The sequence below is a fragment of the Amblyraja radiata genome, chromosome 27, assembly GCF_010909765.2.
Source record: "Amblyraja radiata isolate CabotCenter1 chromosome 27, sAmbRad1.1.pri, whole genome shotgun sequence".
Lineage (NCBI taxonomy): Eukaryota > Metazoa > Chordata > Chondrichthyes > Rajiformes > Rajidae > Amblyraja > Amblyraja radiata.
In genome coordinates, this window is record NC_045982.1 from 26,393,767 (window position 1) to 26,406,579 (window position 12,813).

Genomic DNA, 12,813 nt, shown 5'->3' on the forward strand with positions numbered 1-12,813 from the left:
TCCCAGTGTTTAAGAAGCAATTATGGAGAAGCAATAAATATTTGATTACTACAAATCAGCAGCGGGGATTACACCCAGCCTTTGCTGTGGCAGTCAGACATGGTGAATCTTCTCAAGATGAATGGGGCTGGGAGTTCTGTTGACCACAACATGCTGCTGATCCTTCTTCCTCTTGACATTTAGTCCATCCTGGGAAATTCAGGACATCCCATTTTGAGTTCCAGCTCTGCCACTCGTGTTAACTCTCGCTGAAGAGATTAGTTGGAACCTCATCCATATACCCGTGGCTGCCTTTCATATTTCACACCCACTTTAAAGAGGTGATTCGGCCCATTATGTCGATGCTATCTCTCAGTCCATTGTGCCAATTCTCGGAGTAACCCCATGCTCCCACCTCTATCCCTTGTAACTTATTCTCTCACGCAAGCATGTTCACAATACTCCACTGAAGTTCAAACCACACACTACACAAGGGGTAAACTTATAGTGGCCAATTAACTTGCCAACTAGCAGATCGATAGGGGAGCAACATGGAGTATCCGGTGGAAACTAAATGCAGTCACAAGGGATAACATGCAGACTCCTCACAGACAGCACCCGAATCAAACCTGAACTGCGGAAGTTGTGAAGTAGATGTACCTCCGTGTCACTCACACCAGCGCTGCAAATAGTGTTTAATACTGGAGACACAAGGAACTGCAGGTGTTGGGTCCGTGAGCAACACACAAAGTGCTGGAGCAACTCAGCGGGTCGGGCAGCCTCTGTGGTGGGAATGGACAGGCGACGTTTCAGGTGGGGACCCTTCTTCGGTTTAATACTGCACCAGTCAGGATGGCTGGACAGTGGAGGTATCTCAGCTCCACACTTGGATCACTTTGACCGCCTACTTGGCCATTTCCTCAAGTACTCCTCCAGCTTCCCTTTACATGCATCACAGACCTGAGCACAAGTCTCTAGCTGCCACTTCATCACAGTTTTCAAGAAAGGGGGCATACACTATTCCATGGGTCTGAGCTGAGGAAGAGCCGGGGGCCAGTGCTGGTGTTCGGACCAGTATTTTATTCCCTCAGTCACGCGGTGTACATCGTCCCACTGTGGGAGTTTGCTCTGTCCAGTTTAGTTACTGTCTGTTCTATGTTACTGCAGTAAAAATACACCGCTGGAACGTGCTAAATGAATGATTTTTTTTCAGTTTTCCTTAAACGCAAGAAATTGCAGAGAGTTGTGCATGTAGCCCAGTCCATCACACAGACCAGAGTCCCCACCATCAACTCCATCTACACTTCACGCTGCCTCGGGAAAGCAGTCAACATAAATCAAAGACTTATCCCGCCCCAGTCATTCCTTCTTCTCCCATCTCCCATGGGGCAGAAGGTGCAAAGGTTTAAAAGCACACACCCCCGGGCTCTGAAACAGCTTCTTCACCACTGTTATCAGTCTTCTGAAGAGTCCTCCCATAAGCTAGGATGTGGTCCCAATTCTCCAACCTATCTCATTGCAGACATTGGACTTTGTCTCTGTAACTGCTATACTACAATGATGAGGAACTATACTCTGCATCTTTCTCTTCACTTTATCTTCTGTCCTTGCTTTTGGCTTGATTATATTAATGCATAGTATGATCTAATTTGATATGAAAGCATGCAAACAAAAGCTTTTCACTGAACCTCAGCACAATAATAAATGTAAACATTCTCCCTCCCTCAAACATTCACCACTCATCATCTCCCATCACACTCATTCCCACCCTATTCTCTCCTTGAATACAAACTCTCTATGGTGTTCTAGGTAGTATTTGTCACTTGACCTGTACTGTTAAATAGACTTACCTGGTCAAAGCTTTTCACTGTACCTCAATACACATGACAATAATAATCTTAAACCCACACCTATTCCTTGTAGTGGCAAGTTCCATGTTCTCTCCACTTGTTTGGGTTTCTCTTGGATTTATTGGAACTCAAGGCAATTTGGACTTGGCCACAAATATCTTCTGGATCTCCACTTTGTCTCTGGGCTGAGAGATAGGTGTTGGCTTGGTCTTCCAGCCAGAGACACCACTGGTGAGCACCCTGAAACACTAGCTTTCACCCCTCATCCAGGATCCTCGCACCCAAAATGTAGCCATCGTCAAGAGTGACTAATTGATTGATTGGTAGAAAGATACAGGCCCTTCAGCCACCGACCATCAATCACCTGCTCACACTAGTTCTCTGTTATCCCACTTTCGCGTCCACTCCCTACACACACCAGGGGCAACTTACAGAGACCAGTTGACCTACAAACCCAATTGATCAGAAATCATCAACCTTCAGGGTGCTCTGAATCAGCCCCACATTTACAATGACCTTTCCTATGGGCAGAGTTACTGCACACACGACCAAATGATGTCCTAATGCAGGGTGAACCTGTACAGTTAACTGCATGCAATTGTGTTTGTTTCATTGACTCTCTGCAGTACATTTTGCGGCTCATAATTGCATCTCAAGTAGGTTCGGGGATGTTGTTTTAATTGGTTGATTAATTCAGCGTTCATAGACACAATTCTCATGTGAATGTGTGTGCAGGAAATTAGTGCAGTCATGAGGAAAAGCATGGATTCCACTGTCCAGAACCAGACATCCTGCTCTCCCCCGGTCCATACTGGCCACTGGGAACGTAGTGAGAGTTAATAATAACGCTAGTGTCTCAGAACTGAAACATGAACACATTGCTGTTGCCTGTCAATGACTGAATTTATACAGCGCTGAATATTATACAGTCTGAAGAAATGTTGCCTATCCATGTTCTCTAGGGGTCCAACCTGACCTGCTGAGTTTCTCCAGCATTTTGTGTCTTTCTTTGGTATAAACCGCTGTTCATTGTTAGTATATTTACACAGCACTTGTTACCTGATCATAGGACAAACCACGAGGCTTTACTGTTCTAACATGGAGTCACAGTTGTGATGTATGAAATATGGCGACCAGCTTATCGGCATTAAGAAAAATAATTGCTAAAATGTCACAAGATAAGTAATAGCCAAAACGTGTAAACTCCACACAGATAGCACCCGAGGTCAGGATTGAGCCTGGGCCTCTGGCGCTGTGTGACTGCAGCTCGACCAGTTCTCACACAGATGCTGTGGCCCAGTATAACTCACTCTTGTATCTGGGCTCCCCAGATTCCAGCCCACTTTGTTTCATTTTTCATATCAGTGACATGGAAATTTAGTGGGTGCCATGTGTGTAATTTGAGGTGTTGCCAGCAGGAGGCAGCATTTGGAAGAGAAAGGGGTTGATTTATCTTTATGGATAAAAATGGAAATCGAATGCATGTCCTGGAAACACACTGTTTTTTATCAGAGTCCCGTGCGGGCAAGAGGTCTGACCATTGCACAAACTGCTGGAAGATTGTGCATAGTTTGGAGCAGGAGGTTATGTGTACCAATCCCATCCCAAGGGTGAGTACAAAGATCTAGGCTGCCACTCCAATGCAGTATTAAGGTAGTGTCTGACGTGGATCGGGAAGGTTTACAGGGATATAGGCCAAACACCAGGTAAATGTGACTAGCTTAGATGGGACATCATGGTCAGCATTGTCAAGTAGGGCTGAAGGGCCTGTTTCATGTGTCTGACTCTATGGTGAAGAAGCCATCTTTCAGATCAGATATCAACCCCAGCTCCCTTCTATTCTTTCAAATAATACTTTGGCACGGAGGAAGGAGAGTAGAATTACGTCTGGATACTCCTCCAACCTGGTCTTCTGTCTGAGGTACCTGCAGACCACAGGTCAGCTGCTGTTGGTCCTACATGGTAACAGCATGCACACCCCACTGGTACTTGAGTGCTGGAAAGAGCTTGAGGTTGGAGTAAAACTCCAAGGGAACATGAGCTTCCTTTGAACAAAGTAATCAGAGAGAAAAATAACTAAGTGCTAGAGCACCTCAGCGGGTCAGGCAGCATCTCTGGAGGACATTGAAAGGTGACAATTTGGCTCTGGACCATTCTTGAGACTGAAGAAGGATCCCAACCAGAAATGACGCCTGTCGATATTCTCCAGATATTCTCTAGAGTTACTCCAGCACTTTGGGGTGTTTTTCTTTTTAAGCGGTATCTGCAATTCCTTGTGTCCATCATAAATAAGTGTGTACATGGATTCCTATACTGTACACAGGTTTTAGTAAAAGACAACACTGACTCTGCTGGACAAAGACAATTTAACATGGTGGTAATGGCTGGTACAGTGGTGTAGTGGGTAGAGCTGCTACCTTACAGTGGCAGTGATCCAGATTCCACCCTGACCTCAGCTACTGTCGGCGTGGAGTTTGTACGTTCTCCCTGTGACCGCATGCTCCAGTTTCCTCCCACATCCAAATACGTGCGGGTTTGTAGGTTAATAGGCCTCTGTAAATTGCCCCTAGTATGCAGGGAGTGGATGAGAAAATGGGATTACATAGAACTATGGTGAACAGGTGATCGATGGTCTCAGTGGGCCTGTTTCCATGCTGTATCTCTGAACAAAAATAAACAGTGACTTGCTTACTGGCATCTTGAGGAATGGTGCAGGCCCATCGCAGGGTGTACCTGGGAACTTCACTTCTGGCGTAGAAGCTTTGCTTTTCACTTCACTCACAGTTAACAATTCTGATTGATCGATAGTTAGGAACAAACACCAGACTTCCCACCATTGACTCCATCTACACTTCATGCTGCCTCGGGAAAGCAGCCAACATAATCAAAGACTACCCCACCCCAGACATTCCTTCTTCTCCCTGCTCCTGTCGGGCAGAAGACACAGAAAGCTTGAAAGCACACACAATACCACATGGGAACAGCTTCTTCCCCTCTGTTATCAGGCTTCTGAATGGAGCATCCCTAAGCTAGGATACTGTCCAACTCACCTCTACCCCATTGTGGACATTGGACTTTGTCTCTGGAACTGATGTGCTGCAATGCTGAGAACTATATTCTGCACTCTGTATCTTCCCCTTTGCTCTACCTATCGTACTTGAGTTGGACTTGATTGTACTTATATATAGTATATCTGACCTGTTTGGATAAGGTTCTCACTATACTTTAGTAAACGTGACACTCATAAACCTAAATCTAAGCCTAAACCAGTTGCACATAACTGATGTTCAACAGAGATTTACGTGGAATGGGTAGACCAGGCAAAGGTGGATGATTGCGTTAGTTAGATGGAAGAATGTGCACCTGTGATTGTGTGCATGCTTGCGCATGTGTGTACATGTGTGTTCATGCATGTTCATGTGCGTGTGTCAGTTTCTGTGCATATGTGCGTGCGTGTATATGTGTGTATGTACATGTGTGTGTGCGTGTGTGTGTGTGTATGTGTGTGTGTGTGTGTGTGTGTGTGTGCGTGCGTGTGTGTATGTGTGAGATCAAAGTACTAAAGTTGAGTGTCTGCAAAGTTTCCCTTCTCACGTCCTTATTCCCTGTCACCTTCTCCCCCGGGAGTAGCAGCGTCAAGCAATCTAGCAATATCTCAACTTTAAAAAACGACAAAGTGCTGGAGGAACAGATGGCATCTTGGGAGGAATGAACAAATGACATTTCGGATCTGGTTCCTTCAACTCTCCCCTACCCTCTCCCTTCCCATGTACCGTCCCCCACCCTCACCACGTCCCCAACCCCAGTGCGCTCCCAAATCTCCAAGCATGTCCCACCCCCCCAGTCACCCCGGCCTTTTCAACTCCTTTGCATACACATCTCCCATCCCCAAGTCCACCATTTCCTCTTTATCCGCCTCCCATTCCACTTATCCTCCTATATCCCTCCCTGGACTCTAACTACAGCACCCTTGGTGACTAAACTTTCAATAAAGCAGCCAAATCTCTGACCTCCCTTTCCTAATCCTCCTCTCCTCTGGGCTGCATGTTTTCACAAACCTTCCTGTCCAAGGTTTCAGTCACGGTACCGTCATGTAGCCGGTATCAAACTTTGGTTGATAATCCCTCCTGTGAACCAGCATAGGATAGTTTGCATTGTTAAAGGGCCCTTACTGTAAATGCAGAGCACCTTTCTAGCCTGTGGTCAGTTGCTGAGGCATAGTAACAAAGAAGTCAGAAGATGGGTCCCGATCTAAAAACTCGACTATCCTTTATCTAAAGAGATGCTGCCTGACCCGCTGAGTTACTCCAGCACTTTGTGTTTATCTTCGGTGTATACCAGCATCTGCAGTTCCTTTCTACACAAAACAGAGCCCAAGTTAGCAGAGCGTGGCACAGTGGAGCAGATTCAGCGATGATACAGGTCCAGTGATGTATTTACAAGCTAGGATATAGTGTGTAACCCAGGAACTGTAGGTTGTAGATAGCTGTTGGTATCCACACATTTGCAGCAATGTCACACAATATTCTGCACTCTGTTTATTTTCTCTTTTGCACTACCTGATAGATTCATGTATTTTAACTCCTCTTCCCATCCCCACACTGATCTTTCTGTCCTGGGCCTCCTCCATTGATAGTGAGGCCACATGAAAACTGGAGGAACAACACCGCATATTTCGCTTAGGTAGCTTAGAACCCAACGCTATGAACATTGAATTCTCCAATTTCAGGTACCTTCTAAACCCCCCCCTCATTTTCCTCTTACTCCCCCACATGCCCCCCCTCTCTCTCTCTCTCTATCTCTCTCTTCCACCCCCCCTTCCCCTGCACCCCGCCTGGACACGCATCTATTTCTCCCCTCCCCATCCACCCATATTCCTTCCTCTGGCTTCACAATTCACAACTTTTTTCTCACAACTTCTGTTTATTCACGTCTGGTCTTTAATCTACCATCTTTCTATCACCTCCCCCTTGCTTGTGTTCACCTATTACCTGCCATGTTGTGCCCTGGCCCCTCCTCTCTTCCAGCCTTCGTGCCTCCCACCGACCCCCCAGGATGAATCTGAAGAAGGGTCCCGACTCGATACGTCACCTGTCAATGTTCTCCGGAGATGCTGCCTGTCCCGCTGAGTTACTCCAGCATTTTGTGTCTTTTTTTTATACTTGCTCATGGTTTAATCTGTCTGTAAAACAGAGTTTTTCACGGTACCTCAGTACACACAAAATGCCCCACGTAGTGGTCTGCAGAAGGGTCTCGACCTGAAACGTCACCTATTCCTTTTCTCCAGAGTTGCTGTCTGACCCGCTGAGTTACTCCAGCATTTTGTGTCTATCAGTGCTTTATCCAAACGGTTTGCATTTTAGTAGTTAATGTAAATATATACAATTTATTTTAATGCTAAATGAGCATCTTCTGCCCTGTCTCATCAAATGTTCGCAGGGTACAGATAGCACTTTAGATAGAGAGTGAAGCTCCTTCCACCCTGGTCCATTAAGAGATAACTCAGTGGGTCAGGCAGCATCTGTGGAGCAGATGAATAGACAACGTTTCAGGTTGGAACCCTACTGCAGTCTGAAGAAGAGTCCTGACCCAAATTGTTGACTGTCCATTCCCTCCACAGATGTTGCCTGACCTGCTGAGTTCCTCCAGCACTTTGTGTTTTGCACGGTCTTTATTGAGCTTGTCCCAAGCAATGGGGAACCATCGAATCAATGATAGATGGGACTTCCGGCGTTCTGTGGCTAGGAAAATGGAGACTGAGCTGAAATGAGAGTGTTTGTGCTTGACCCTGCTGAATGTGACTCGTAGATCTCGGGAGTAGATCTGAGGGTCTGTTGTGTCGGCTCTAGAGTGTGAGAGTGATTCCCCCGCCCTTTGTTCATCCTAACGTAGGAGATGTAATCATCCCTCCTCTGTGCGCTCAGCATTTCCAACCTGCGGAACAGAGGTGAAAACCACACAAATTGACACGACCTGTTGTCTTTTCTTTGCACAGTTGTGAACGGTGCGAGGGAGCACTCAGACGGCCGGGAGCCTGGACCACCACGGAACAACCGCGAAGATGTACAACGGGGCGACGGGGAAGGCCGCGCGGAACGTGCTGCGGAGCTCGAGTATAAGCGGGGAGATGTACGACATGGAGAAGAACACCAGCGGGGGGCAGGAGCCTGCCACTGACACCGCCATTAGGAAGAGGCGCTCCAGCCTCGGCGCCAAGATGGTGGCCATCGTTGGGTTGTCCCAGTGGAGCAAGAGCACGACTCAGCTCAACCAGACCAGTAGGTTGAAAATTAAATGTCTACGCAAGGGTTGGGCAAGGTGTACAAGACTGCAAACTGTTGTAACAATTAGGTTAAGGTGTATTATTGTCACATAGAGTCACACAGCGTGGAAACAGAGCCTTCGGTCCACAGGCCACAAACTACGGAGCATCCTGGACAATACAGCTCACCCCCTCCATGACACACTGGTCAACCTGAGGAGTACCTTCAGCAGCAGACTGGTTCCACCAAGATGCAGGACAGAACGCCACAGGAGATCCTTCTTCCCTGTGGCCATCAAACTGTACAACTCCTCCCCTTTCTGTCATGGGGTAGACCGACTCCCCTCCCATTCCCCAGTCCTCCCTTCCAATCTTTGTACATCCCCAATCCTTTCCACTTGTCACTGTAATTTCATGTTTCATGTAGTTTGTGTTTTATGACTGCTGGCAGATCAATTTCCCTCCTGGGATAAATAAAGTTCTATCGTATCGTATTGAATGCAGAATAGAACACCTAACCCCCCGGGAAACAATGTGAGGGCAGCAGCTAGGGACACAGTGACTCTCGGTTCTGAACTCCTCCACACAGTTCGACTGCAATAGTCCTTATAGAGGTGAAGGTCTGGAAATGGATGTTTGAGACCACTGATTATTAGGCCAACAGAGAGAGAAGACATAAGAATGACAGTGAGGATATGTTTCAGTTAAACGAGCTGTATTAACGTACGTCATCCATTGAGTGTATTCCCAGGGGTGTGGAGAATCAAACCCTTGTGTATGTTACTCAGTGTGTACTACATGTTGTACTGCTGATGGGGAGATGCTGATTACAGATTCTGTTTCAACTAACGGAATCAAGAGATAGGGGAGAAAGCAGCAACAGGATACTGATTTTGGATGATCAGCCATGGTCATATTGAATGGTGGTGCTGGCTCGTAGGGCCGAATGGCCGACTCCTGCACCTATTGTTCTATGTTTTCTATGTTTCTTTGGTAGAGGTGAGGAGGTTGATAACAAAGGGTTACAGGGATGCAAACAGTGGAACTGGCAGGACAGCGAGGGTAGAGAGGGGGGGGGGGGAGAGGGAATGCAGGGGTTACTTGAAATTAGAGAAATCAACGTTCATTCTATCGGGTTGTAAGCTGCACGTGAAATATGAGGTGTGGTGTCCCCAACTTGTGTGTGGCCCCTCTCTGAAGCTGTGTCCACACTGGCACACACTTCAGTCCAGGGTCCTTTGCTGTGCCAATGTGATTGTTTCCAATTTAACATCAATGACTCTACAGCACGAGGGACTACATTAACAACATATTTTCCCGAATAAGGCTAACGCTGACCGTGATTCCATTTAATGTCCACGGTGGGGCGAGCATTCCCCCTGCATCGTAACTTTGCTTCTTCAAGGCGATGGTTGGTTTTCTCTGACACCAAGCCAGTGTTGATGAAGGAACGGCAACACAGCCCAAAGTCGGGATGGCATGTGGCTCGAAAGGGGAACATGCAGGCGGCGGTGCTCCCATGTTTCCAAGTTTGCCGATGACACAAAATGCAAATAAGCTTCAAAGGAGGTAGACACACCAAAAGAGTGGAGAAGGTATGAAAATGTGAGGATATCCACAGAAACGTGGATTATTCTTCAAATGATGGTGGATGGGATGAGTGTTGATTGTCAATGGGATTTATTGTGTAAATTCATACACAAGTCACTGACAGCTCACATGCGGAGCGTGGGGTAGTGGAGTTTGTACGTTCTCCCCGTGACCGCGTGGGTTTTCTCCAGGTGCTCCGCTTTCCTCCCGCAGCTTTTGTAGGTTAATTGGCTTTGGTAAAAATTGGTAATTGTCCCTCGTGTGTGTAGGGTAGTGTCAGCTTAGGGGGGGTCACTGGTCGGAGTGGACTAGGTGGGCCAAAGGACCTGTTTCCACGCTGTATCTCTAAAGTAAAAATCCATGTGTCTCTAGTGCTGCTGCGGTGATCAATTATCCAATGACCAGCAGCCCTCAGACCGTCAGCAACTCCACCAGGGGAGCAGGACATGAAGCACAACAAAGCCACCCTTCACTTGACAAGACATTGCATTAGGCTGTGCAATCTTATTAGCTGCAAATCAGCAGTTGAGTCACGATTTCTGTTTCTATTCAAATCTGTACACTGAACAAAACATCCTTTGAAAATCGGGAGAGCTGAGAAGGGGGGGGGGGGGGGGGGGTGGGGCTACAGGTAGGGGGGGAGAAAGCTTTGCTGCGCCGCGCACACAGTTACTGTGGAATTAATCCAAGAACAAATTTAGCCTGCAAGACTGCAATAAATAACGCAGTCAGCTCCTACCTGCAATACCGATAAAAGTTTCATGCATCATAGAGCATAGAACAGTACAGCACAGGAACGGGCCCTTCTGCCCACAATGTCCATGCTGGACATGATGCTGAGTTATACTAAATGTGCAGGAAGGAACTGCAGATGCTCATTTAAACCGAAGATAGACACCAAAAACTGGAGTAACTGGCCAAAGAAGGATCTCGACCCGAAACGTCACTCATATTCCTTCTCTCCAGAGATGCTGCCTGTCCCGCTGAGTTACTCCAGCTTTTTTTGTCTATCTTCGCTGAGTTATGCTAATCGGATCTGCCTGCACGTGATTCATATCCCTACATAGCCATGTGCCAGGCAGCCTCTTAAACACGACTATCATACTTGCCTCCACCACTACCCCTGGCAGCATGTTCCAGACACCTACTCCTCTCTGTGTAAAAAAACTTGCCCAGCACATCTTTAAACTTTGCCCCTGTCTCCTTAAAGCCATGCCCTCTCGTCTTTGACATTTTCCACCCTGGAAAAGAGTTTGTGACTGTCCACCCGATCTATGCCACAAATGATTTTACATTCCTCTATCATGTCTTCCCTCAAAGAAGGAACCATTTACCTTCTGAGCATTTACCTGCCAACAATACCTGCATGGGGTAGTGGGTGTGCACTGGGGTTGGGGTGGGACACAAGAAATAGATTGGGGGGGTGGAAGGGGGGGGAAAGGGAGTGAGACCTAAATTTGACACATCCAATGCTCATATTTGGATTTTAAGGTACCCAAACTTGCCCACGCCAACCAACATGTGCCATGTACACTAGTCCACCCTTCCACCTGCCACCCCGCCCCCTCCATATCTTCCACCAATATCCTGCCCTCTGGCTTTACTTTTCACTCCTCCCGAGTCAGAGGGTGTCAAAGGTTATGGAGAGAAGGCACAAGAATGGGGTTGAGAGGAAAAGATAGATCAGCCATGATTGAATGGTGGAGTAGACTCGATGGGCCGAATGGCCTAATTCTGCTCTGATCACATGAATTTAGGTACTCATCACTCCTTATCTAATACCCTTTTGTCAGCTTGTCTCCAAGTGTCACCTCTTTATCTTTCGAACTCTAACTTTTGTCCACCCATCTACTAATCAAAACCCACCCCACCTGCCTCCACTTACTCGTGTAGGAAGGAACTGCAGATGCTGGTTTAAACCGAAGATACTCCAGAAAAATACTGGAGTAACTCAGCGGGACAGGCAGGCATCTCTGGAGAGGAGGAATGGGTGACGTTTCGGGCCTCTTGCTCCACCTATCGCTTGCCAGGCTTTGTCCTGACCCCTCCCCACTACTATGCCTGAAGAAGGGTCCCGATCCGAAACGTCGTCTATCCATGTTCTCCAGAGATGCTGCCTGACCTATTGAGTTATTCCGGCAGTTTGTGTTCCACACTGCATTATTTATCATCTTTTCTCTACCTACTGTGTCAGAAACTTTTCAAGTGACAATTTAATCAACAGATTCAAGAGATTTATTTTTAAAAAATGCAGTTCATCTTGGAAAAGCACAAATAAAATTCCAGATGGTGTAAATCTGAAATTAACTGAAAACTGCTGAGTAGTTCCAGAATTTTCTGTTCTTGTTGCAGTTTTTTTTCACCCTTTAGTTGACAAAATGTGAGAAGCAACTTGCAAAGTGGAATGCAAGCACCATCTGCACAATGGTTTTTTTTGGAAGGTTTAGTGTTGTCTGTAAAGGTTTTTCTTATGAAGTGCATTTAACCCAGAGTTGTGAATCTGTGGAATTCTCTACCACAGAAGGCAGTGGAGGCCAATTCACTGGATGTTTTCAAGAAAGAGTTAGATTTAGCTCATAGGGCTAAGGGACTCAAGCGATATAGGGAAAAAGCCGGAAAGGGAAACTGATTTTGGATGATCAGCCATGATCATATTTAATGGCCTACTCCTGCAGCTATTTTCCATGTTTCTACATTTCTAAAATTGGTGCAGGAGAGATTCCAAGTGATGGGAGTGAATGGCAAAGAGGGATGTCAAATATTGTGAGTAAATAAGAAAATACAAAGGTGTTCAGTATTTGATGTTTATTTATAATCTAACATTGGATGGGAATGGCAGGCACAGTGGTGCAACTGGTAGACCTGTTGCCTCTCAGCACCAGAGACCTGGTTCGGTTCCCACCTTGGGTGCTGTCTGTGTGGAGTTTGCAGGTTCTCCCCGTGACCGTGTGGGTTTCCTCCGGGTGCTCCGGTTTCCTCCCACACCTAGAGACCTGCGGATTTGTAGATTAATTGGCCTCTGTAAATTGGCCGTAGTGTGTGGGGAGTGGGTGGGAAAGTTAGATAAAAGAGAACTAGTTTAAGGATAAGAGGGAAGTCTTTTAGGACAGAGATGAGAAAATCATTTTTTAC

At 46.6% G+C, this 12,813-nt stretch overlaps 1 protein-coding gene across 1 annotated transcript in view; it reads left to right on the top strand.

Annotated features, from left to right (window-relative positions):
- The first annotated feature begins 7,830 nt into the window (after positions 1–7,830).
- Positions 7,831–12,813, top strand: part of rims3 (regulating synaptic membrane exocytosis 3) — a 60,407-nt gene continuing 55,424 nt past the window's right edge. The window contains exon 1 of the mRNA XM_033045508.1: positions 7,831–8,107. Coding sequence (XP_032901399.1) covers positions 7,891–8,107 — 217 coding nt within the window. The 5' untranslated portion in view covers positions 7,831–7,890. The remainder of the gene's footprint in view (positions 8,108–12,813) is intronic.